This window comes from Notechis scutatus, chromosome 5 (assembly GCF_049901735.1).
Source record: "Notechis scutatus isolate UNSWTSFEM ecotype Mainland chromosome 5, rNotScu1.2, whole genome shotgun sequence".
Taxonomy (NCBI): domain Eukaryota; kingdom Metazoa; phylum Chordata; class Lepidosauria; order Squamata; family Elapidae; genus Notechis; species Notechis scutatus.
The window spans coordinates 84,562,775-84,589,235 of NC_142013.1; the positions used below are offsets into that span (position 1 = coordinate 84,562,775).

Sequence of the window (26,461 nt, forward strand, 5' to 3'; positions counted from 1 at the left end):
TCATGGGATTGTGACTTGCAACTTCCTGCCAGCTTTCTCATTGACTTTGCTTATTGCAAGCCAGCTGTGAAATACAAACATGGCAATCACATGACCATGGGACACTGTGATGGCCATAAATGCGTGTTGGTTGCCAAGCGCCTGAATTACAATCACATGACCACAGAGATGTTGTGACTGCTATAAGTTTAAGTACTGGTCGTGTATCTACTTTTTCAGCACTGTCTCCAAGTTTGAATGATTGCTGAATGAAGCAGCCATTAACTGAGGGCTATCTGTACTTAATGTTACCATTAGAGACGGTAGCATTTATTGCCTACAGACCTTCTTTCAGTACAGCAGGATGGCACTCTGATCAAATATTCTGACATAAGCTCCATGCCGTAACTTAAAATAAACAAAAGATGATCTATTGAAAGCACAAATCAACATACCTTTTCTCTAATTCTCGGATCTTTTCCCTTAGAGGTGCAATAACCTAAAAGAAAAGTAAAAATTAATTTTTTATAAATATATTTTCCATTTAAAATTACAATTGGTAGACATAGAGGCTTTGTAAGCCATTTTAAATATTTCAGGGATATTATGTTGCCAATCCCTTAATAAGAATCTCTCCAATTTCAAAGGGGTAGAAATAAAGGACATAGTCCAATCCCCAAAGACAACAAATCAAATTTTTATTATGGTCATAGATCAGCATAGAAAACATCCAACTAATCAAGTTACTGCACAAAGATGCAAGTGATCAATAGCCTCCCGGAGTTGCTTTCAGTGGAGAGATTGGCGACGTATAAATTTCATAAATAAGTAAATAAAATAAACTGACCATTGGTTAGCCTGCTTGCTTTCTTTAAATACTCACCCTCTCGTTATGGCAAACAGCAACCCTTGTGGCACCTGCCTTCATTCCTGCCCTTCAAATCACTTGACACTCCCTTCTGACACATTTTTTGCTACCTTCCATAGTTGTAATGTTAAGTTTATCACCCATGTTTTTTTAAAAAAAACCAAATTTTCCAAAACTGAGCTCCTACAATGCACTCCAGATATAGAAAACATTACTGTAAGTGGACTCCCTTTTGGTATTTTTTTTTTTTTGCCCTCTACACCCAAAGGTCCTCCAAAGAGTCCTTCAACACTTGTAAATAGAACTGTGGAGTTCACTGGGAGTTAACCAAGGACCTCATTTTAATGATTATACTATGTATATCATAAATATTCTGAATATATTATATTCAGTTATCATGAATGTAATTCTAGAGAAAATGGTTAGAATTCATTCATGTTTCAGTCACACATTCAGAATGGGTTTTTGCAAGTTATACTAATGATATTTTATATTGTTAACAGTACTTACTTATTTATAAGATTCAAACATGTTTCACTGTTCACATCCATGTAATGTTGTTATTATATTTTACACACACACACACACACACACACACACACACACCTTTGAAAATATTGGGATAGCTCTAAACTTATGGTAGTTATATTTTGAACAGGTCAAATTAAATAATTGATATTGATGACAAAAATAAACCTCATTGATTTCATCAAAATTATTGAAGTCATGATCTAATCCACTTGCATTTTAGCAACAGAAAAGCCTCTTTAAAATTAAAAATACCAAGGATAAAATATACAATCAAAATGAATGCATCTATTCTGACGCAGATACACACACACACACACACACACACACACACACACAGGTTGCACACAGAAAATTGATCTGAAGATCAGGATATGATTATTTATGTGGCATATAAGTACGCATTACATTTTAAGAACTGATGTATTATCTTCCTTCAACCCCAACCAACACGAGAGTCTACAGGGTAGAGTTGAGAATTTCTGTAAGTTTTCAAGTGGAAGGATGTGGTTAAAAAACAAAAATCAAGATGGCGGCTGCAACAGTTTCAAATATAACTCCACCTGATTATTATGTGTTCACTTTGAACCATTCAATCATCTTGATCTTTTCTTTCAACCCACTCCAAGTGAAAGAAATGAAAAGAAACTTCAATTCAAGAGGAAGTACTAAGAGAATAAAGTGCAAAGCAAAATATTAAAAGGAAGTAGGGCAAGAAAAAAGTGAGAGAGAGAACATAGTCTACTGACCTCTTCAATTTTATTTTCTACTTTTTGATCCCCATTATCCTGGATAAACCTGCTGGATAGGAAGCCAAAGAAAGAAAGCAACATTTTAAACATGCCAAGCCATATAATCATGTTATAAAACATTATAAACTTATGAATTTATGTTAAGGTTTTTGTTCTAATGTTCTTTTAAAAAGAAGCCACTTGTCACCACACCAACTATTATCCATGGCCACAGTTTGTCTGTGTTCAAACATAAATGTCACCATAATTTCTAATTTTCTCCTTCCAGGTGGATGGGTGAAAAGAGAATGAATAGATGAATCAGAAGTGCTAAAGTAAGATTTTAACATTGTGCCTGAATGATGATGGAAGTTCAGAGGTCAGCAAATATTTACTTTTTGGTGCCTTTTCTTCAGGAACTCAAGGCTATTTCCATCACAGTTCTCAAATCTTGCTAAGAAAACTGCAGGGACTAGTCAACATTGACTCAACACCTAATCTGCCCCACAAAAATAAATGAGAAGAACAGGGATGCAAATTTAAAACCAAGACTCAAAGCACAGTCACTCATTGGATGCACTGTTCAATTTACACAATGTGTTGGGTATAAGAAGTTAAAAATAGCTTGATATGTCAGGTAAATCAAAAGCCAGAGAATATGTCAAAGTTAAGCCTGTTTGAAGCTTTTCAATTTTATTTATTTAAATCTGAAGGGGCAACAGGCATCACCTAGGAATGTTAGGAGTATCTATTTTTGTTTGTTTTATATGTCCAGGTTGCAAGTAAGATCCTGTTAATATAACAAAGTCAACTCTGATTTAGTGAGAATGGTAGGGTCTGTATGAATAGGTACTCAAAGTAATTCCCAGAAAGCAGATAGAATAAAGCATATAGGCTACTTAAAATACTGTGATATCAAAAGAGCATGGAAGATTCATAGAGATTGACAATTTTAGGAGTAGGATAATACTGCTTTCTTGACATTTTCAGAGCTCATTCTGAGAGCTAATAAAACACTGCACCAAAAGGGAAGACCATGGTTCAGGCAGTGTGAGGGAAGAGAGAAAGGTTCTTCCATAATCTAGACCAGGGGTGTCCAACCTTGGCAACTTTAAGCCTGGAGGACTTCAATTCCCAGAATTCCCCAGCCAGCTTTGCTGGGAGTTGAAGTCCTCCAGGCTTAAAGTTGCCAAGGTTGGACACCCCTGGTCTAGACATTTTCATAGGACTGCTGTGAGGATAAATTAAGGATATTTATCATTCCGAGCATTCCCTGGAGAAAGAACAGAATGAAGTTTAATTAAGAATCAATAGCGTGAGAGGTATTTACAGTATTTATTAATTTATTAAAAGTCAATTATACATTTTGTCTGCACCCCAAAAAAAGTCAGGGGTATACTTTGGAAGACTGCTTATGCAATAGCTATTATGCCCTTTGATAAATCTCTCAGATATTATTCTTTATAGGCCATTTTCAAAATCGAAGTCCCTCCTTCAGCAGCAGCTATTACTAAAATCATGATTTTCTGCCTTGCCATCCTGTGAACAGGAAAACAATTGAAATACACAGGGAAGACAATATGCTGAAATAAAATTTCTGTCTTTGGATGAAAGTTCTTATACAATCTGTTTCCTGCTCAGATTCTAAAGATTATCCTGTGCAATTAATTGGCTCAATGACATAAAGTTCAAATACCTTTCTTTAAAATTGTTTATGTAAATGGAATTCTGCAAATAGAAAGATTTGTGGTTAAACCTCAAAAGCTATATGTGGTAATTGTAACACCTCAGAGTATTGCATTTAAGCATTCCAAATGGCGTTAGTTAGTTTCTAATTGCCCTAACAGAAGTAAAGGTGTGTTTAGGATCCTTCACCTACGCAAGAGGTCCTGCAAGTCAAATGACGCTGTTTTTCTTTTGAGATATGTGATCACAAAACCTCCCCACAAAAGGTTTTGTCAACACTATTACAAATCAAACAAGCAATTCTTGTCCTACAGAATTTAGACAGGACTGCCAAATAATTTTAGAATCAGAACAGTACTGGGAGTTAAAAGTTGTCTTTCCATAAAATTATCTATTGAGCATTAAAAAAATGTTTATAGCATTGTCAGAGTCAGTACTAAACATAGCTATTCATTATGTAGTGTTCCTGGCAGCTAACGGCAATCTTTTGACCTCTTGTGAAAATAAATAAAGGGGGGAAAAAAGCTAACAACCAGAAAAGGCAAGATAAACATTAAGTATAAAAATGCTTCACCCGGAACATTAAGGCAAGAAATCTATTTCCTTCAGATTTTAATTAAATGAATCACTATCACCATTCTCTGTACTGGACAGAAAAGGGGTTGCAATGGGGCAACAATGCAGAATTCCTCGATGGGACCCACTGAATTCCAAAATGGGTGGGGTGGGGTTGGAGATAATGTTTTTAAAAATGGAAAGCATAGAAATAATTTTTTAAAAAATCTTAGGAGATAAGTTCATTCACATGAGCCATTTTAATTTATTTTTTATTTTATTTAAATTTTTATTTACCCCCTCCCCCAAGACCCCACATCTGAGGTTAATTGAGACATAGCACCAACTCATGAGATGGACCCTGAAATAAAAAGGCTAATTCCAGGGTTCGACTACTAAATCTGGAGTAGACTTCAGATATACAGTACACAATGTTACAACCTTCACTAAGTGCCTTTTGGTTTGTCACCGCTTTTCATCTGAACCTACTTTCTCAAATATGCCTAGAGACAATTCCAGAATATTTACATTGAGAAACATTAGTGCTTGGAAGAAAACAAGATGAATGGATTTATTCTCTCTAATGGCCTTATGTGGACTGCTTAAAAGATTCTCTTACAAAATATTTGCTCTGAAATGCATTTCACAGTGAGGGTTGACTTAGTTAAATGGCGTAATTTGAAGATTTCTGGAAAAATCCTCTCAACAAGGTACAAGACAGATAGATAAAACATGTGCTAAAGAAATATCTTGGAAAGGAGCTAAACCAACAGGATAATGCTGGAATACTATACAAGCTATATGGAAAGGATGTGGAAGGAAGTCAAGGGGACTGTGTCAAAGAAGGGTTATATAGAAACTATATATAACCGTGATGGTGAACCTATGGCATGCATGCTGGAAGTGGCACGCAGAGCCATCTCTGCTGGCATATGAGCTGTCGCCCCAAATCAGGTCCACTGTGCATGCATGTGTGCCTCCTGCCAGCCAGCTGATATCTGCTGTGCACGCGTGGGGGGTGGACCGCACGTGGGAGACACATGCGCATAGGCATGGGACACGCATGCACATGCGGCGGGGAGTCACGTGCACATGCACAAGGGCACAGTTGGGTCACGCGCACATTGCATTATGGGTGCAGACACGCGTGCGCACAGACACGTACATTTGGCACGCGGCAACGAAAAGATTAGCCATCACTGCTATATAACCTATATATCCTTCAGAAATCCTCAAACTAGGAGCTGTTTCCTAAAATAAATTTCTATCTCATGCTTAATACTGGGCATGTATTATCTCCCAAAGGGTTGTGCCATGCTTTAAATTCCAAAGCAAATGCTTTTTTCCCCCTCAGAATGCATTGTAGGAACAGCTATAAAACCCTAAAAAAGATCAACTGTTTTAAGGATTTGCAGGTGCTTAAATGAATGTCCTCATATATACAATAGCTTGTTTCTACCTTACAATCAGAAGTGCTACAAAGAACTCTGCTTCATGTTTTTTAAAAATAAAAAATAAACAAATGGAAAACCATTTGTATTATGGATTATGAGCATTCAAACTTGGCAATTTGTACAATATATATATGTTTAATGCTTTAACATATTATAATATAGAAAATACGCTTAAAATATTCTAGTCTCATAACAACAAACAGCAGATTCCCAACATAAACTATGGATTCAAAATTTCTTGAAATGTTACAACTTTACTATAATGGAAAAGGAATGTATATTATAGCATACACTTTCCATTTTCTTTCTAGCCATCTTTTTCAGCAGAAGGGAGAATGCAATAATGATTTGGGGCAACAAAAGAAATAAGAAGGTTTATAAAAATATGAGGAATTAATAGTTGGAAAATTGGAAAAGAATGAGGAATAAAAGAAGCAAGAATACTAATTTTGTTGGGACCGATTAATATAAGTTTTTCTGTTCTATTTTTATTCTTCACTGTTCTTTTTCTAAAAGACTAACATCTCTCAGATTAAGCAAATATGGTATGTGACCAGCAGAACAATTTGGATGGAATATTTTCCCTGCTTCAAATGTGGAATTCTAGATGAAACATTTCCCCTGCTTTAAATGTGAACTACCACATCCTGTACTTGATAAAAATGTTCAGCCCCTTTAAAGGGGGAAAAGTGATGCATATATTCAGCTCATCCACAAAGGTGACCTTTCCCATCACAGAAATGAATCACACCAAGCTACCATTTTCCCATCTTCCTTTCTAGCAATAAGCAACAAAGTTGAAGAAAGTGTTTTCCTTTTACTTTGAAAGAAAAATACATGTTAAAGCTATACTGATATACAAGAAAAGTGTATATTACCTCATGTTGAGCACATTCCCCCATACAGCTGTAAAAAAGAGAACAGTAACATTAATTAATATTGCTTAAAATAATTGGCATCATTTCATAATACATTTGTTTTAAGACACTAATAATTCTATATGTGTAATGTGCTTTAATGCAATTTATTATTTCAGGAATGGAATGGTTTTCTGAAAAGTGACCAACTATGTATACTTTAATTCATCTTGACCCTGGAAGTAGAGAATAGAAATATAAGAGTATATGTCTGTCAACTATGAATATTTACTTGATAATCTAAAGCACAATTATGAATTGATAGGTTAGCATGCACTGTTCAGCACAGAAGTACCTATATAGCAAAATATAACAAGTAGATCTTAATTTTGGCTGCAGGTATCACTCTTGCCAGTCATTGCTATTGTTCCAAATGGAATATTTGTTCTCCATTGGATGCTATAGTTTATTTCAGACCCCCAAATCAAGAAAGACATGTAGTGATTCTTTCAAACTATTTTCTTTATTGTTCTTATAGACAGAACCTTGCCAAACTGAAACATTCTACTATCTACATCAAGCATATACTTTAAGAACCTCTGGGGAGGGGCAATCTTCATCCTCTTTCTCTCACACAAAGTATCTGGATAAAATAGCGTCTTATTCCCCTGGGATGCACTCCACCTTGTGAATCCAGACTACTATGTTTCATCACATCTCATGGAAAAGAGGGAAAGTTTTGATCTAGAACTCTCTAGCTCAGTGGTTCTCAACCTCCCTAATGCCACGGCCCTTTAATACAGTTCCTCATGTTGTGGTGAACCCCAATGGATAGAGGAGCGGTGTCTCGGTTCCTAAGAACCGAGAAAATATGTGTTTTCCGATGGTCTTAGGCGACCCCTGTGAAAGGGTCATTCGACCCCCACAGGTTGAGAACCACTGCTCTAGCTAATGTTTCATCCAAATATATACGTTTATGACAAGTTAAGCTCCATTGATTTATCTCCAGATATACACATATAAGTAGCTTTAGACTAAGGGTCTTCAAACTTGGCAAGTTTAAGACTTGTGGACTTCAGCTCCCAGAATTCCTGAGCTAACATGAATGGAGGAAGAATTCTGGGAGTTGAAGTCCACAAGTCTTAAAGCTGTCAAGTTTGAAGACCCTACTTTAGACAATGGAAGTGCATGACAATTAGTGGCCCTTCAATATCTAATAAATAATAAAATAGCTACTATTTCAAGGTGAGGTCCTCTACAATTTGATGAAATTATGAATATGATTTTGGAAATAGTGGTTATGAAATATTTCAAACACAAGAAGGCTACAATTTAAAAGCATGACTCCTTTAGCTTTTTAAAAAAGCAGAAAACAGTTTCTGCAGAAAATTGAAGAAAAACAGTTTTAGAAGATTAAAGATTTTTTTTAAAATTAAAATTATCCAAAATTATTTGGAAAGCTAAAAGTACTTTAAAGCAGTGGCCCCCAACCTTTTTTGTACCACGGACCGGTACCGGCATCACAAAATGATCCACGGACCGGTACCAGCATCAGCACGCATGACCAAGGCAAGGCGGGCCGAGCGACTGGCCAGCCAGCTGTCCCCCGCTTCTCCCCGCCACCTTCAACTCCTCCTTTGTACCTTTTTTGTGCTTTTTGGGCTCTTTCTTAATCTCCTCCTGAGTAACGCGAGACTCCACCGCCATCGGGACGGCTCTTCATTTGAAGCCCCCCCCTCTTCGACAAAACTAAGGCGCGAGGATTCCTTCAGCACCCAAACGCCACTTTCCAACAACCGACGACCGACAAGCTCACCCGGAAGCACTTTCTCAAGCGCCGTTGAAACAAGATGGCAGCGCCCAAGCAAACCGGCAGCCCGGTACAAAATGATCCACGGACCAGTACCGGTCCGGGGCCCGGTGGTTGGGGACCACTGCTTTAAAATAGCCTTCTTCAATTCAATGGCCTGCAGATATAATTGCTTCAACTGCTGTAATTTCCTGACAGATGTTGCAATGTATCATGTCTACAATCCACTATACTAGGGAGTGTGCCTTTAATACATTAAACATCTCCCTCTCACTTTTCCTCACCTAAATGTTTACGTAAAGACAATTCCATGCTCATATCTATAAACATAATGCAAGCTCACTGCTTTGAACTGTTCACCATATACATAAAACCCAGTTTAAATAGATTACTTGCTATTCAGAACAATACACCCATACAAATAAAAATCCCCCAGGACCAAGAAAATCTTCTGAAACAGGTACATTGTTGACAGAATTCTCTATTTAGAATTTCTGACAGCTCAAGAAGTCCCTGCCACATAGATTTTTAATGCCATTGAAAAAACAAATTCAAAAGTGTGCTTTTGAAACAAGACTCTGCATCACTTTAGCCTAAAGGTGTCCCAAAACTTCTTGAAGACCCATCAGCAATTTCTAGATTTAAGGGAACAGACTATCCATTCTATCAATTCTGTTGATAAAGCTCATAAAATGACCCTCCCAAATCAAACAAAAGGTTGCTTTTACTTTAAGCATTTTACTTTAAGGCTTACTTTACTACCATTACTTTAAGCATGTTAAGCTACTATAAGCATTCAAGACAAGGATCTTCAAACTTGGCAAGTTTAAGACTTGTGGACTTCAACTCCCAGAATTCCTGAGCTAACATGACTGGAGGAGGATTTCTTGGAGTTGAAGTCCAAAAGTCTTAAAGCTGTCAAGTTTGAAGACCCCTGATCCAAGATATCTTTACTAGAATTAAACATGGTAAGGAGACCGGAGGGGAGGAGAGGAGGAGGCAAAGGAAACACATTATCTATTTATTTTTCCATCTAAAAATCTTTAAATTGGCAAAAGGAAAAAATGGTATAAGGTTTTATTCAAAATGTATAGCATGCCAATTTGCTTGTCGTGGGATAAGGAATATATGCATATGACTTTCTGCACTAGCACTAGAGCTTGTTGGCATTTTTATAAATAGAGAATCACAAGGTTTTGTGTATTTGTAATTACAGCTTGTTATTTTTTTTTTTTTTGGAATAACTTTTTATCTTCTTTGGAAGTAAGCTTTGTCCAGGTATTCAATTGGAACAAGAAACTGATTTCTGAGGAATAATGATGGAACTGTAATGCCAATATCATTGTATCCATATCTATACTTTGAGATCAAACTATAAGGGTTTTCCAGCTATTCTCTTGAATATATACAGAACTTTCTACATCAGAGGTGTCACACTCAAGGCCTGGGGGCTGGATCCAGCCCACTGGGTGCTTCGAACTGATCCGTGGGCCCAACCTGGAAACAGTGAAGGACTGGCCCGTGGTACTTCTGTCAGTGAAAATGGAGCTTGGGGAAGCTGCACACAGCCCTCCCGAGCTCCGTTTTCACTGGCAGAGGGCTGCAGGAGGCCATTGTGGCCAAAAAGAGAGCCCAGACAAGCTGTGCGCGGCCTCCTCAAGCTCCATTTTTGCTAGGAAAAGGCTGCAGGAGACCATCATGGCTGAAAACGGAGCCTGGGAGGGTCGACATGGCTGAAAATGGAACTTCAATGAGCAACATCGAGCTGGCCACTTTCATCCTGGCCATGGCCCCACCCACCGCGAGGTCGAACAAAACCCTAATGCGGCCCTCAATAAATTGAGTTTGACACCCCTGCTCTACATGATCGAAGAAAGATATAAAATAATCCAGAAAACTTGAACTAATGGAATAAATGGAGGGAGGAGGAATGGAGATATGTAGAATATATTGAATTCACTTTTTATTCTTGCTTCAAAAGGAGCAACAAGTGGCTGAATTCTAAGGAATGCAATATTTCTTCATTTTTTTCTTGTTTAAAAAAACTAGGCAGATAAAAAGTCAATCCTGAAAAACCTAATAACCTATCGACCCAAGAATACAACAAAAAGATAAGTAACCACATTTGTCCTTCCCTGTATCTAACAAACAGAAAATGTTAATTTTCAAACAAAAGCTGATAAATATATAGTGCAAAGAATTTTCAGAATATGCATTTTGCCTAATTTGATGTTGATTAACGTCTCAATTCCTTTTAATGCTCATTCTTCTTTTATACAAACTCCTGAAATACCTGCAGTGATTTTACATGTTTGTTCATTTCTTGATTTGGTATGAGCATGTCTAAACTCAGATTATTATTTTTTACATTTTATCAATCTTGTGTATAGCAGTAATTTAAAAAATAAACAATAGGGAACATTTTCTACTTCTTTTTATTGTCATGGTTTTTTTTAGGGGTGGGGAGAAAGATAAAGGGATTGAGAATAAAATACTGTCCTGTTTTTTTTCTTCCAGACTTCAGGTATTTTGATCAAGACCTAGATAAATCAGAATCCATAGTATGCATATTTCTAGTCCTTTAAGTAAACATAGAAGTTCATTTAAAAAAAATATCAGCTCAGATGACTGTAATTTACAGTGATGGAATACAACTGAAATAATGGATTCCTGTTTTTGATCTGTCATTTTCGTGCTTTTGATAATAAAACAATTGCCCAGCTTAATTCAAGAAATCAACTTATTGATCTTTGACCAACTCATGTATGCATGCCTAAGATGCACACTAATAGAGGATGATCAGTCTGGATAAGAAGCTGTATATGAACATTAAAAAGAATACAAAGATTGAGGATAGCTTTAAACTCACACAATTTATTTTAAGAAGTTATGCAGTCATGTACTTGTTTGGAAAGAAAAGAAGGTCAATAAGCAGGGAATGTATTCCAAGAAATTAACAGAGAAGGCATAAAAATATCCAAAATATGGTAACTGTTCTAATGGGAGAGAATGTTGCATATATTTGTTTAAAATAGAGTGTTCTATTTCAAACAATTTTTTCTGTTCCCAGCGTATCTATTTTGGCAAAAAGTTTATGCATTGTTTGATAGAATACATGAGTACAAAGTTTAAATAAATGGACTGACAATGTTACTTTGATCAAGCTGATATTTAGTACAAAACCTACAAGGTTCCATAAACAAAAGCCAATTTTATTATTACAGCCAAAACACTTCAAAGCCACCCACTCACTTTAACAGGCTATCCAGAAGTCTACTTATAAACCCATTAATTACATTTTATCATTAACTACAGTGGACAATAAGGCAATTGTTCTCAGTCTGCTCATTGAATCAAAATTAATCTGATATCTTACTGTCTGAAATATTTATCCTGATGGTTGAAAACACAGTGCACCTAACTTTAGGATAGGCCAGATCAAAAACAGTACAAGTTCTATGAAGGCCAAGGTCAATTTTGTGGAGGGCTGCCATAAAAAGTGATTTTAAAAAAACTTTAGATGATCTTGGAGAAGAGTTAATTTTCAGGAAGCCACATTAACTTTCATGGATAAAGTAAACAGGCTGGGATACTAGTATTACCATCCGAAATAGTGGCACCAATAGATGGACATATCTATTTGTATCTTAACGGTGTCACTCAATCTTCCCTTAATTCTCTGGAAGGATTTCAGCTGTACATCAATCCAAAAATGGGGTCAAACTAACCATGTGATAGTATAGTTCACACAAATCAGAACCAAATGTTAGGGAAGTTGAATCAGAACTGTTCCTCACTCACTTGTTTGATGCTGAGAGTTATGCTCAATTTGAAAGAGTTAGGCACTGGTTATTATCATCACAATTTTTCCAGCCATCTTTTCTCACTCAGTGGTATTTAGGAACATTCAATTACAGCCGCCAGGATTCCTTGCCCTTTTTGACAATGCTTGCTAGAAGTTCTGGAACTCCAAACTGTCTGAAGGTTACACAGATTTTAGAAGGCAGGGGAAAAAAAATCTAAAAAACACTTTTTAAACAGGCTTTAAACAAAAATGGCCTTCATACTTTTTCCCCCTTCACTTTACATCCAACTGATACTTACACAACTTGAAGAGCAGTTCATTTTCACCCAATTTAAAAAAGATAAAATTAATTAATTCCCATTGCTGATGGAAATAACTACAACAAGTGAGGTTTCTGGCTATGGACAGAAAATAGTCTTTTTTCCTTAGCAGTGCTTCTTTCTTTATGGGAAGAATATGCTCAGATTTCAGAAATATATAGCAAGATAACAAAACCTTAGCCAATGTATTGACATAGCAGCTATTGCATTGGGATACTGGTGGCTCCTCTGGATAAATATAACTTTTCTAAAGAAATAAACAAAGTAATGTTTTTTTTCCTGTGATACACTATGGAAAAAAAAGATGGACTTTGAAGAAGCAGGTTAGGGTCTGTTCTGACAGTTTGAACAGTGCTGAAGAAGACTTCTAAGCATACCATGGATATCCAAGAAAACAAATAAAAAGATTCTTGAACAAAATTCTCAACCCAGAATTTTCATTCGAGGCACAAATTACCAGGCTCAAATTTTCTTACTTTGGAGACACTGCACAAAAACTTAACTCTTTAATAATGCTGGGAAAGATGAAAAGAAGAGGATGACCAGCAGCAAGGTGGATGGATTCAGTCGCAGTCATGATCAGTGCATCATTGGAAGACCTAAAAGACCAGGTTGAGGGCAAGATCTTCATGCCCAAAAGCTAAAATGATTGCTAAGAACGGATTACTATAGGAGATTGAATAAGATGATCTCCAAATCCTGTTTTCACCTCCAGTCTAATAATTGAATATTGACAAGCACAATTTTTATTTATCAAATTTACATGCCTCCCATCTCACTATCCCAAGTAGTTCCGGGTGGCTTGCAACAGCATAAAAGTATAACTGTCCTGCCTCACTTTAACAGGCATGCAAATTCTTTAAAAAGCTAGATGCATTTCATGATCAAGACTGACTTTCCTCACTAACACATATCTAGCCCAACATGGATTTAAGCTCCAATTTTCCTTATTTTTTTGCAATTAAAAGTCATATACTGATACCACTGCAGCAATGATTTTCTCATAGCATTTTTTTCTTAAAAAAAACCACATACAGTATTTAAAATGAACTATGGTTTATTCAACTCTAACAATCAACCAATGGAACAGCTTGCCTTCAGAAGTTGTGGGAGCTTCATCGCTAGAAGCTTTCAAGAGATTGCACTGCCATCTGTCAGAAATGGTGTAGGGTCTCCTGATGAGGGGGGAGTGGACTAGATGACTTACAAGGTCCCTTACAACTCTCTTATTCTGTTATTAAAAAACTACATCTAGGATATTCTATGCTGAGATTGTAGTGTTATTTTATTCCAAACATGAAACAGCAAGAGACTATTTTACTAATAGCAACTTCAAGGGAATAAACATGGGGACTATGAAGCACTTAAAACATTCTGTAAGAAAGCAATAGCAGGCATTGTAATCACATCCATCTGGGGAAGCAAAATCAATATTATTAAGCTCTAAAAAGCTATTACCCTTACACAGTGTGTTCATAGAAATCAGTAATTGCTAGAAGCATAACTTTCCGGAAGGATGGCATATTGTAAAGACAAGCCATCAAAAAATGTCTGAGAATGTTATCTTAGTAAGCTAAATTCTGCAGTAACACAACAATAAATAGCAGACAATCCCATACAAAATGATTGTATGGAAAGATAATCTAAGGACCCAAGTAACCTTATCCTGAGAAAGAGAGAACCTAAAGGACATACACAACTGATCCATTCTCTTTAGCTTTGCATTCAGCTTCTATACTTCAGCCTGTCTGTGTTCTGTGTAGGCAATACTGAACAGAAGCTTTCCATGTCTTTGCTCCCATCTTTGGTTCTTTCAGTGATGCTGTTTACATGGACCCAACAGGGCATTCATTTTCCCTATATTTATTAACCACGGTCAACTGTTCACAACCTCTTCAGTCAAATGAATGCAGTGCTTTAAAGTTTACGTTAAAATTGGGGATCCACAGGTGATGACTTATGGTGACATATATAAAGTACATGATTTTTGACTGGTCAAGAATTAGTATGGTGCAGAAGGAAAGTGGCACATGATGTGAAGGCTATGGACACACCGGAGCATAGCAAATGCTTTATTGCAGCACACAACTTCCCCAGCAACAGTCAACTGTTTTGGGTGAACTCCACCCTAGTAGGTTTTGCAAGGTGATGTTGCACATAAATACGCTTTTAATTCCTACATACTCTAAATGTAGCATACAACCTTTGATTTTTTTTTCCAAAGGTACTTACTAATTGGGGCTGTGGTGCTGTTTCGGTGCAGTTGCTCCTTTTCTGGTTGCTACCAAGCACCTGGCAAAGCTACAATCAGGACTCCCACTGGGATACGAAGCTCACCATAGCTTGTGATCCTGGGAATGGACTTGCCTGCTTGAAATAGCTGCCAATCTCCAAATGTCGCCTTCGTTTTCCTGACTCTAGTCTGTACAATATGTTATTTGTAGTCTCCTTTCCTCCTACACCCTTACCTACTCTATCTTAGCATCTGTTTTTGTAAACTAAGGGCCTAAGTGGGGTGAAGTTGGCAAGTCTTTGAAAACATCAGGATGTGTTTCAATTAGCACAGGCAGCAGCAACACTGGCTTAGATGCTTGTTGTGAGTGAAGTGAAGGTATGAAGGCATGGGAGAAATGGGGGGCGGGAAGTGTTTCTGCCTGGATGTAGCTACTTTTCCCAAGCAGAGACAGCAATCACAACATCACTCCCTCACACATGAACACCTTGGAACTAGCAGTCAACAACAGAAAGGCTGATCTTATATTAGGTTTTGAAATGGTGGTGGGAGGAACACATGCACATTTATCTTGTGAAGTCCTGAGATCCAACATCCCCAAGAAATCTACTCTTCTTCTGAGCTCCAATAAACAAAGGGATTCTATGCTGTCTTTTCTTGACCTAGTATCTTAATAGTTTAGGAACAGCAAGATTGAATGGGGACAACCATTCTTTAAACTTTATTTACAAGATGAAATAAATAATATCTGGCTATATTTACTGAAGAATAATTTTCAGTTTTAGTCAACAGCACCACCGTCTTAAAGCAGTATCACTTAATAGTCATAAAAATATACACATTCATGCATGTATTTTTCAGCACCTTGTGAAAAACACAAGGGAGAACGAGCACGGTATATAGTTCTGACAAATATACTATGCTCTGAATCTTAGGATTTGCCTTGAGGTTTGTTTTTTCTTCCTAGCTTTTTCCTGCAAGTGCAGGTCCACTTTCTTCCAGATCAACCAAGTATTGGTCCTTTAGTTGCAACAGGTTTGGCTTGTTGCCTTGGCTTGTTGTATGAGGCTGAGAAAGAAAGATTGACTGAAAGTGACAGGTGGCTTTCATTCCTAAGGTAGGATAGTCTCCTGATTTCTAGCCTGGTGCCTTAACCACTAGACCAAACTTGCATTCTGTTCACCATCTTGATATGGTACAATGCCTAGAATATGAAATCTCAGACAAATTATATTATGGAGGAGCTGTATTTTTAAATTATTCCACAGCTATGTCTTAGTGACAGTTTATTCTATGCATGTTCATGAAACACAAAATATGTTTTGTTATGAGGTCAAAACAAAGCATCTCATCCAGAATATTCTGTAAAAAACATTTTGAAATCTCTGCATTTCAGAGGAACAAATCTCAAAGTTGTTTAAGCATTTAATGTTTTGCAAAACAAAACGAAATGTTTCAAGCATTTCAGCAGTAGGAAGCAATGGGAACAGAGAAAAAAGGCTTGTGCTTTATACTTCTTCATCCCTGGAATAGAAACAGACAGGAGAGCAGTTCATGCTGAGTGCTACCAACAAGCCATCTTGCAGAAAGATTGGCAGAGGAAACAAAATAAAGGAATAATCCTATTATGGCTTCACTGACTTCCTTCCTATATAGCCTTTCTTAAGTTCCTCTTTTTTTAAAAAAATCTATCTTTCCTTGCCTGAGGAAAACTAAAGAAAGAAATATAAAAAGAGAAATTACTAGGTGGCTCTTTGCATTTGCTTTTTAAAAGACATAGAGATCTTAATCTGTCACATACCCATTTCAAATCAATTACCTCCTCCAGAACAGGAAGACATCCTGGCAGAAAATGGGATTCCAGTCAGCTCACAAATGCAAAACCTAACCTTGCAAACAATCAGGAACATGCACTGCTTCTGTCTACCCCAATACTTGCAGGCTTATCTTCATATTTCCCTCCCTCAGCTCCCAACTTTCTTCTTCTTGTCAGCCTGGCATTGGCTGGGTAGGGTAGGGTAGAGCAGGGTAGAGCAGAATATAACTTAGACCTAGCAGATTGAGAACAACAGTGAAGAAAGAGTGAACTGATGACCAGGACAGAAGCTTTATTATGGAAAACTAAAAATCTCTCCTTGCCTTGAACATCCTAATTATAAGTTATACTGTATTTACATCCTAAATAGCACACAGAAGTCATAAGTGATGCATTGTTCAACCTTCTTCAAGCTAAGCAAATATTTTTCTTACATGTGAAATGCTAATGGAATGATATGTGACAGCATACAGGTCAAACCAACAGATGAAAACATCCTTTGGCAGCGAACAGGAATGTGAAGAGTGCATATACACCCCCCCAAACTTTGCAGGCCAACTAGCAGAAACTTTTTGCATTTTCAAATGCATTCTGTAGTCTCCAAACAAAAGGACAAAATTCAATGCAACAATGAATATCAAAAAGCCCAGGAAGCCAATCAATTAATCTTTTTTTTTCAAATCCCCTTGAGCACAATTCCAAAGGAGTTTCTTTATGTATACTGAGAGTATTTACACCAAGACAAATTCCTTGTGTGTCCAATCACACTTGGCCAATAAAGTATTCTATTCTATTCTATTCATTATTCAAGCAACCAATCACCAAAACCATCAGCATAACAAACTTTTTTGGGGGTGGGGGTGGGGTGGGGAATACTTCCTTGTTGATTTGCTAAGCACACTGTATATGCACACTGCACATGATTTTTGGTCCTGATGATTGTGACGCTTTCAGAGTGCCTTTTAAGGATGAAGACTTAGAGAAATTTTAAAGACACAGAACTATATTGCAACAATAGATATCAGAGTACATGCAAATACTACCTAAGTTCCACAGACCATTCAAATCAATATTGTACTTCTGAATTCAGAATAACAGATAGCAGGAAAAAGTTGTATCATGCAGGACAAATGGCTGTCCAATCTCTTCTTTAAAATTCCACAATTCTAGAGGCAAGTCACTGCTTAATTGTTCTCATTGTGAGGAAATTTCTCCGTAGTTCTAGGTTGGATCTCTCCGTGATAAGCTTCCATACTTACTTCTTGTCCTGCCCTCAGGTGCTTTGAAGAATATGTTTTATCCCTCTTCTCTATGACAGCCCCTCAAAACTTGGAAGACTGTTACCATGTCAATCCTAGTTATCCTAGATTTACCCAGTTGTTTCAACCATTCATCATATATATTAGCTTGCAGCTCCCTAATCATCTTTAATGCTCTTCTCTGTACCCTTTCTAGCATCTTAACTTTTTTTTTTATCATGGTGACAAAAACTGAATGCAGTATGCCAACTGTGGTCTTATCAAAGCAGTATAAAGCGGAACTAACACTTCACATGACCTTGATACCTTCCCTTCTAGCTCTATTTTGATTGATTGATTCTATCTCTCTATTAATGCAGCCTAGGATTGCATTGGCTTTTTTGGTAGCTGCACCACACTGCTGGCTCATATTTAAGTGACTGTCCATTAAGACTCCTAGATTCCTCTCACCATTACTGCTTTTGAGCCAGGTACCACTTACAGTATTCTATACCTGTGCATCTGGGTTTTCTTGCCTGTGTAAAACCTTACTTTTCTCACTACTAAATTGCATTTTGTTGGATAAAGCCCAATGTTTAAAAGTGTCAAGATCCTTCTGAATCTTGAGCCTATCTTCTAAAGTGTTGGCTATTCAACCCAGCTTTGTGTTGTCTGAGAATTTGATGAGTTCCATTCACATTTTACCTACTTCCTACCTGCACACGATGTCCCATTTTTCTATAGGATTTTAAAAATATATTCACACACAAACACCTCTCTTCTGGGTATTCAGGTACTGGATCAATAGAAGGAAAAGAAATGGTGAGATGGTATCCCTTAAAATGCCACTGCAAAAATCACCTTGGAGTCCTTTCTACATGGCCTAAGCCAGAGGTCCCCAAACTTGGCAACTTTAAGACTTGTGGATTTCAGCTGGCTGGAGAATTCTGGGAGTTGAAATCCACAAGTCTTAAAGTTGCCAAGTTTGGGGACCTCTGGCCTAAACCAGTTCAACAGGGGAATGATTGATCCTACTGTGTTAAGACAGAAAGGAAAAATCCAAAGATAATATTATAGTGCAAACCTTTCTAAAACAACATGGAACGCTTGAAACAGTTCCAGTTGAAACAGCAATATTTTCTTTTACTATCCAAGCAAAAGTAACAAATGTGTGCTTTGTTTGGGGCATGAACGACTCAAAATAATTGCTTAAAGCTCAGAACATTTTGACTTAGAATTCATCCACATCTCTGATTTTTCTGTATCAACTATTATCAAGCTATTATGTGCAAGAGAAGTGAAGGTGTTATAAATTATTAAGCAAACTCATTTCCCCTGCAAATTCTTTATTAAGAACAGTATGGTAACAGGCATCTATTTACTTTTTTACCTGATCAGTTTCTAAGATGTCTCACTTCAGTAAAAACAGAGAGGGGGAAATTTGAAGGCCTCTGTGCTGGCAGAAGGACAGAAATATATAAACTACATCTCATACAATAATTAGACAGGCCATACACCATTCTAACTTGGAGCCTGCAGAAGAAGTATCTTCCTAAAATCCAGCAGGGTTAAGGCCAAACAGACTTCCTGGCCATTAACCAAGGTCATTTGAAATATATAAACAGCATCAATAACAATTAATGGTGAAAGACAGAAGCACAATGCCCATTTTGAAACTCTAATACAGTATTCTAAAAACAAACATTCTCATCTGTAACTCCCTAAATGGATAAATGAATTTGCATTTTGCTCCCTCTGAATAAAACTAATGCTTTCCTTGGCTTTCAGAATGCCACCTATTTCTAATAATTACATTTTAATTTACATATCAAATAGAACAATGACATAACTTCACAGTATATAAAAGAAGTAAAAAAAATACTGAACTTTACTAACACGTATCTTCCAAAGATTACAGATATCCTACTACACATCTGTGGGATGGAAATGGTAGACCCTAAGAGAAGTTAAACCCAACTATTGGTTCCATTCAGTAGAGAAATGATGTCCATTTCAACTGTATTATAAACTCTAGCATATGAACTATGAAGCATGAACTATGCTAATTTTTTTAATCAAAATAAATTACCAAAAATTACAATTTACTGCAATTTTAATGGAGAAAATTAAACAGTTTTAAAATACAGATGGCTTTAAAATTTATTTTTATTTAAAAATATTGCTAACGTGTAGTGGTTAAGGTGCTTGTTTAGAAACCAAGAGACTGTGAGTTCTTATCCCATCTTAGGCCTGAAAGCTGGTTGGGCGAGCTTGGGCCAGTGCCTCTCTGTCAGCTCAACCCACCTCACAGGGTTGTGGGGAAAATAGGAGGAAAGAGTGTCAGTTATGTTCGCCACCTTGAATTACTTATGAGATAATAAAACGGATAAAAATCTAATAAATACAGTTAGTTTTCTTATGAAAAGGAGGCATGTGGAAAACAAATTGAAACTAATTAAGTAATATTAAAAAGTACAACTGGTACTTTTTTTTAATATCCCTTTGCTTGAAACCCTTGGAGATTGTGACACTTTTTGACAACTCCGCAATGTTATTTCACAGACAAACTATCTAGGGGATAATTTGAGAGAGAACCATTTGCATCACAAATAAATGGCTAGTGGATACCTTAGTATCCTGCAAGGCAGAACAAATATTTAGCAAACATCACTAGTTTCCTTGCAAAAAAACCTGAACCATCATAGGTACTGTACATACTAAAAGGCCTTACTCATTGTTACAAAATTCCTAAAATCAATAGAAAGCAGAATCAATTATAATTATATTGGAAATTATATTGGATTATATTGGAAAACTTGTTCATTGTCCTCATTCATTGTCCATTATATATACGGTGTGGTGGTTAAAGTATTAGACTAGAAACTAAGGTGGGAATTTTAGGCCCACCTTAGGCACAAAACCAACTGGTGACCTTGGGTGGGTTACCTTCTCTCAGCCCTGGGAAGGAAACAGTGGCAAACCACTTCCAAAAAACTTTGCCAAGAAAACTTGCAGAGAGCTTGTCCATATGGTCTCTGAGAATTGAACACAATTGAATGGGAGAAAAAAAACAGCTTATATCAAAAGCATGTGATCGACAGAGGATTATGGTACAATAAAACAGACTGGACACCAGTATCTTAAGCCTGACTACCAGAGATAAGACATAATAAAACCACAATACTGCAAAACCATAGGCAAGCAAAAAACTTTCTTTAAAGTCAACTTTCTTTAGCTGATGCCCTCCAGGTTAGATTATAATTCTTGGTCAGCAGAACCAGTACATCTTGTCGTAACTACATAGATGGAGAATATCAGATCTGAAAGGCTATTCTAAGCTTCTTTCTGATAATACGGAATGTTCCACTGATACGTCTCATATAAAACAAATGTCCTGTATATAAAACAAGTCTATCGATTTTGTTTTCTATCAAGAACCACATTATAATAATATTCAAATATTTGTCATGTAATGTCAGCTGACATTATCCAATTTGATCTTAAACTTTCGGACTGTAAACAAAGGTTTAAAAAATACAGTTACATGAACCTTCAATTAGGTAAGTATTGTGATGGCCCAATACTTCCCAACCCAAGAAAGATGTTCTTGGCCTTTCAGGGTGAAATGCTGGCCTTCCATCAACTGTTGCACTTCTTTAGGATACTTATTACACCTCAGAAACTTGTCTTTGTAAATATGAGATAAGAACACATATGGACTCTTTTCGTAAGACACAACACAAGAATTATAATTTAATTCCAAAAATAGCTAGACAGAACCAGGCTGAAGATGGGTACAGACCTGAGTAAATTGTGACTTAGTTGATAATACAATGCAGAGCTATGGCTGTTTGCAGCAACCTGTAGCGTCTTCAAAATGATAAAACATCTATCTTAATATTACACTGCAAGTTCTCTCCTTATGTTTGTGTGAAAAGTCACAATGTAAGTATAACATGGCTAGAGCTTTCATACTCCAATACTGCACCTCTGGAATGCACATGAGTATAGGGTCATGATGTTTCAGGTGTCACACCAGCATTCAACAACACCTGACAACTATTCTTAAAAGTATGCCCTATTTTCATGCATTTTTCAAAGGCTACAGAGACCGTGTGAGAATGAGGTGTTCCTCACATAATCTCCAGATTCTTCTGAAGTCACGCAAAAGGACTGTGTTCTTGCATGGCATCTGAAGCATCTGAAAATCATGTGAGAATGGATCATGCTCTCATGTGGTTTGGGGGAGCTTCAGAGACTGTGAAAGGGCATTCTTCAAAATCACTTCACGAACGAAGGCCTTGTGCAACCTATAGCAGTTCCAGGTGGGTCGCAGGGGCCTGTCAACAGAAAGAGAATGAGGACACCACCCAAAGGTTACTGGCATATGGTGCTGCGAGGTGGCCTTTTTGATGCAGTGGTAGCACTAGGGCTGAAGTCGAGGCAATGCTGCCACTGAATGCCCCTGTTTAGGGTGGCCTGGATGCAGGGGAGATAAAATGCCAGCAGAGTCAGGTTAGGCATTTTCCAAATTTTTGAGAGCCCAAGCCCAAAAGGTTTGCAGTCACTGGCACAGCAGATGCATCAAGTTCAAACCTTGAGGATGTTACCTTGAAAACCTGGACAGCAACTAAGGGTTTCAGACCTTTATTCAACTACTCTTCTGGTGGCCAGCAAGTCAGATAGCATATTCTGTTAATTACACCCTTGATACCCTCTCTAGATACCTTGGACTAAACGTTTTGTAATCTCCGGTTGGGATTTGAGCCCAAAACTTCAAGAGGAACCAAAGTCAGCAAACTGGATTCCCATTTATATTTGCTGTGCTCTTGTCTTCAAAGGCGAGGATCAGTTAAGGATGTGAAAAAGTTAGTTCCTTCACTGTAGCTTCTTTTTCTCTACATTCAGAGAAAATATATTCAAAACCACAATCATAGCGAAAGAGGCGCTTGTGGTCAGCTGTAACAGCCAGGGCCTATAACCCGGTGACAGATCAGAGGGTGAAAGAATTTTGTTTTTGGACTTCTGAAAAGTTTCAAAGGAAGCACCAGGAGCAGAAGGCACAATGAAGAGAGAAGGCAGGCCCCTTTTCCTTTTAAAAATAAGACAACCCCCCCCCGCAAGTAGGAGCCTGCCAATCTCAAGTGAACCCACCCACCCACCCCCCAAAAAAACCTATGGCAACCCCGGAATTGCTACGGCACGTCTCCTAACCGCCTCCCCTGCGTTGTTGTTGTTGTGCTTTCCCCGCGCTGCATGCAACACCTTCGATGCTGCCTTCGGCCGGGCAAAGGGACGCGCACAAGGAAAGCAGCCTGCCCTGCTTTCCCGGGGCCAGAAAAAGCGTGCCAATTGCCCGGCCTGCCCAAAGGAGCCGGATGAATGAAGTGCCCGTCTCCCGCCGCTCTACTTACAGACGACATAGGCGACCAGAGCGAGCCCCATCAGCAGCTTCATCCTCCGTCGCCTATTGATGGCAGACAGCACGCGCTGCAGCGTCCCTTTACTCAGCATCCCCAGCCGGGTGGGGAAGACTCAGCCGCGAGCAGCAGCGCTCGGCACCGCAAGGCATCAGCTTCACCCTCGGGATCGATCCCTGTGGAGCCGCCGCCGCCGCCGCCGCCGCCGCCGCCTCCTTGCCCGCTACAGACCTCCTCAGTCCGCCGCGCCACCAGCGGCAGCAGGAACAGTAGCCAGGCCAGTTCCTGGCAGCGACACCACGCATGCGCACGTGGGCCCTCCACTTTGCTCCCCGCCCTCCCTCCGCTTCAGCCGCTGCTTCGGCAAAGCAACGGGACCCGGGCGGCGGAAGGAAAGAACCCGACGTTGAGGTGGCGGAAAATGAAGTCACTTTTCCCTACTGCGACTGCGCATAAGATTTCACCCTCCCCCATCAGAGAAATACATCAGGCGCCTCGTGATTGTTGATGTCAGTGTGTGAAAAATCAAAGGGCCCGCTTTTTTCAGGTTTTTCTTTGGATGGAGCTGAAACAATTGTCAAAGCACACTCCCCCCATTGATTAAATCATAATAGATACGGCTGTGCAGTTTTTGGCATTGTCATAGCACCAAGTATATGTATGTATACATGCATATGCCTACATTTGTATAGGTTATGTCACAACCCTTGGGCTGCAACAAGTAATTCAAATGCATGCATGAAAATAAACCAAGATCAACAGATTGTACAAGGTAATAAAATAATTTCCAAATAGTTTGTTGTTAATTCGACCACAGGGACATTCAAAACTCTGTGCAAGGTTTACTAAGCAACTTTAATTAACATTAAAAGAAAGATTACCAACAGAGTAGATTACCAACAAAATTTAAAATGCAACAAAAAGTGGGTTGAAATAGTATATTGGAATTCAACATCGTTCAAAATTAGCCTGATGTTTTCTTTATGGATGATGGGCAAATTATTGGTAAGAGTTCTGGAGAAAAGCTTCATGACAAATTAATTATAATGGTACAAAACAGTTTACATTCAGTTTCTTAAATCTGCAAAAAATGGACATGACAGATTTTTATCCTGGAGAAAGTTCACAAAAAAATAAATTGTTAGGACTGAAAATCTGCACTTGGGATGATCCTACTTGAAGGCTAAGCTTAAAATGAGTATGCCAATTAAAGGTGATTTTGTATAGAGAGTGGGAGTTTTATATGTCCATTTTTATACATCTTTCTTTTTGAGAAATACTCAGAAAAAATATTATGATCCCCACATTGCATAGATTCATTGAAATCTTCGCTTTAAATGAACATGAGAGATTTGGAGCACTTTTATACCAGATATTAGTAGTTTTACATATACATTTTGGTACGTAAAACTTACCAGAAGTTTTACTTCCAAATAAAACATTGAGAACAATTTATTATGATAGGAACTTGGTGGAGAAGATCTAACACATAATCCTTATAATGATCTCTCTAAAAACTTTTTATCTAGCCTGCATTTTAATTCACTGCTTACTTTTAGATTACTTGACTTCTCTTAACAGTCATTTTTACAATTTTACTTTAAAAAAATATTACTACCTTGGATCAGCCTTTTTTTTACAGCAAGCACATTTGTATTGTAGTCTTGGGGGAAAGGAAGAATGGCAGTGGATATCTTCTGCAACACAGATGTCTTCTAAGCTAAGCCTCTGAACTGAAGCAACAAAATTGACAGATTTATCAGAAGCAAGTAAGCTTCTCCAGTAAATAATGCTACTTCACTTCATCTGTGGGATAGATATGACCTTTTAGAGAGGGATCTACAGGCTAAGATTGAGAATCAACAATTTTTAGAGTTTTTCTTCTCTCTGATAGTGAATGTTCCCTCTCCAGAGGCTGTTGTTTGCTCAGCCGCCAAACAGCTCATACAGGAGGGAGATGAGGGCTCTGATTTTAAGTCCCTGAAAAAACAAAATACATCACATTTTATAACTAGACAGAATCTATTGACAGCACAGACTGTTCTCTCAAACTTCGACTTGCTGACTGCAGTTAAAATAAAGTAGATTCTCTGTAAGAATTCTTTGGAAGATGTATTGAGAGCCAATCAAATAAAATCACTCACCCTGCCAAAGCAAATGGTTTGGGTGTAAATTGTGTCCTGCAAAGGAGGACCTCAACCCTGAATTCAGTCTTCTAAGGGGAAGTGACAGGAAAAAAAAAAAGAAGCAAATGTTTCTTACAAACTAATAAGATAACTGCAAATTCTATATAACAGAGTAAACAGAGGCAGGTGGAGTGTAAAAAGGGCATTGCCAAGTCCAGTTACTATGCTGTGAAAGGCAACCAATAGACGTCCACCTGGAGGCAGTTAAAGTGAGTCCTGTTGACATTTGGGCAGGCTGCAGTATATTCTTTAAAATGAATCCTTCTTTGAGTGCTTTTCCAAATTTCCCAACTTTTCCATTATAAGAAAATCATTTCACTTTTAACTCAGTGCAGTCATGAGAGTATTTATCTTTGCTTTACTTTATCACACAAAAGTATCTCCACTCAGACAACTTCAAGGACATCTTATCAACAGAGCCTCTGCAGGAGAAAGATCTATGTAAACAATTTGTCCAATTCATAGCAACACAGTTCTCTAATGAACCACTAGAAGAAGGTTTGATTAACTCTTTTGGTGCCTGGTGGAATATAGACTAGGATGACATCATTAAAAGGCTGGATAGCCTGAGAAAATATTTAACTATAACCTGTAAAACAACTAAGCCACTAATACGTTTAGCACAATTAATTATGCAGGATAATAAAAATTCATCTTAGAAAACAAAGAGATTGTGCTGTTGAGGAGGAGCAATTTATCTGCACTGTCACAGCTGCCTTGAACAAATCAGACTCACAAAACTCCAGCACAGAGCTTGAAAAGAACATTTCTGTTTTTAATTCATATGCCAACAATTGTCTAAAATGACCAGAATCCTCAAAATCAATATTTTTTTTTTACAGTTACTCAGGTTCATGAGTAACCTCCTGATAATTTTAACTTTCAGAATTCTGTCTCTTCAGAAGTTATGCTTATTGGTGAGATTCATCAGTCCACCATAAAGTGGACATTGATATGTCAGGATTCATAGTGCTT

General features: G+C 37.7%; 1 protein-coding gene across 2 annotated transcripts in view; it reads right to left on the reverse strand.

Annotated features, from left to right (window-relative positions):
• The window catches only part of UXS1 (UDP-glucuronate decarboxylase 1), a 49,606-nt gene extending 25,941 nt beyond the window's left edge, over positions 1 to 23,665 (reverse strand). Inside the window, exons 1-4 of one of the 2 annotated variants that reach the window (XM_087967205.1) lie at positions 23,295 to 23,665; positions 6,680 to 6,707; positions 2,125 to 2,176; positions 435 to 478 (exon numbers count right to left, since the gene is read on the reverse strand). In XM_087967205.1, the coding sequence (XP_087823331.1) occupies positions 435 to 478; positions 2,125 to 2,176; positions 6,680 to 6,707; positions 23,295 to 23,394 (224 nt within the window). In that variant the 5' untranslated portion in view covers positions 23,395 to 23,665. The remainder of the gene's footprint in view (positions 1 to 434; positions 479 to 2,124; positions 2,177 to 6,679; positions 6,708 to 23,294) is intronic. The other variant, XM_087967206.1, reaches the window with a different exon arrangement.
• Positions 23,666 to 26,461: the final 2,796 nt, after the last annotated feature.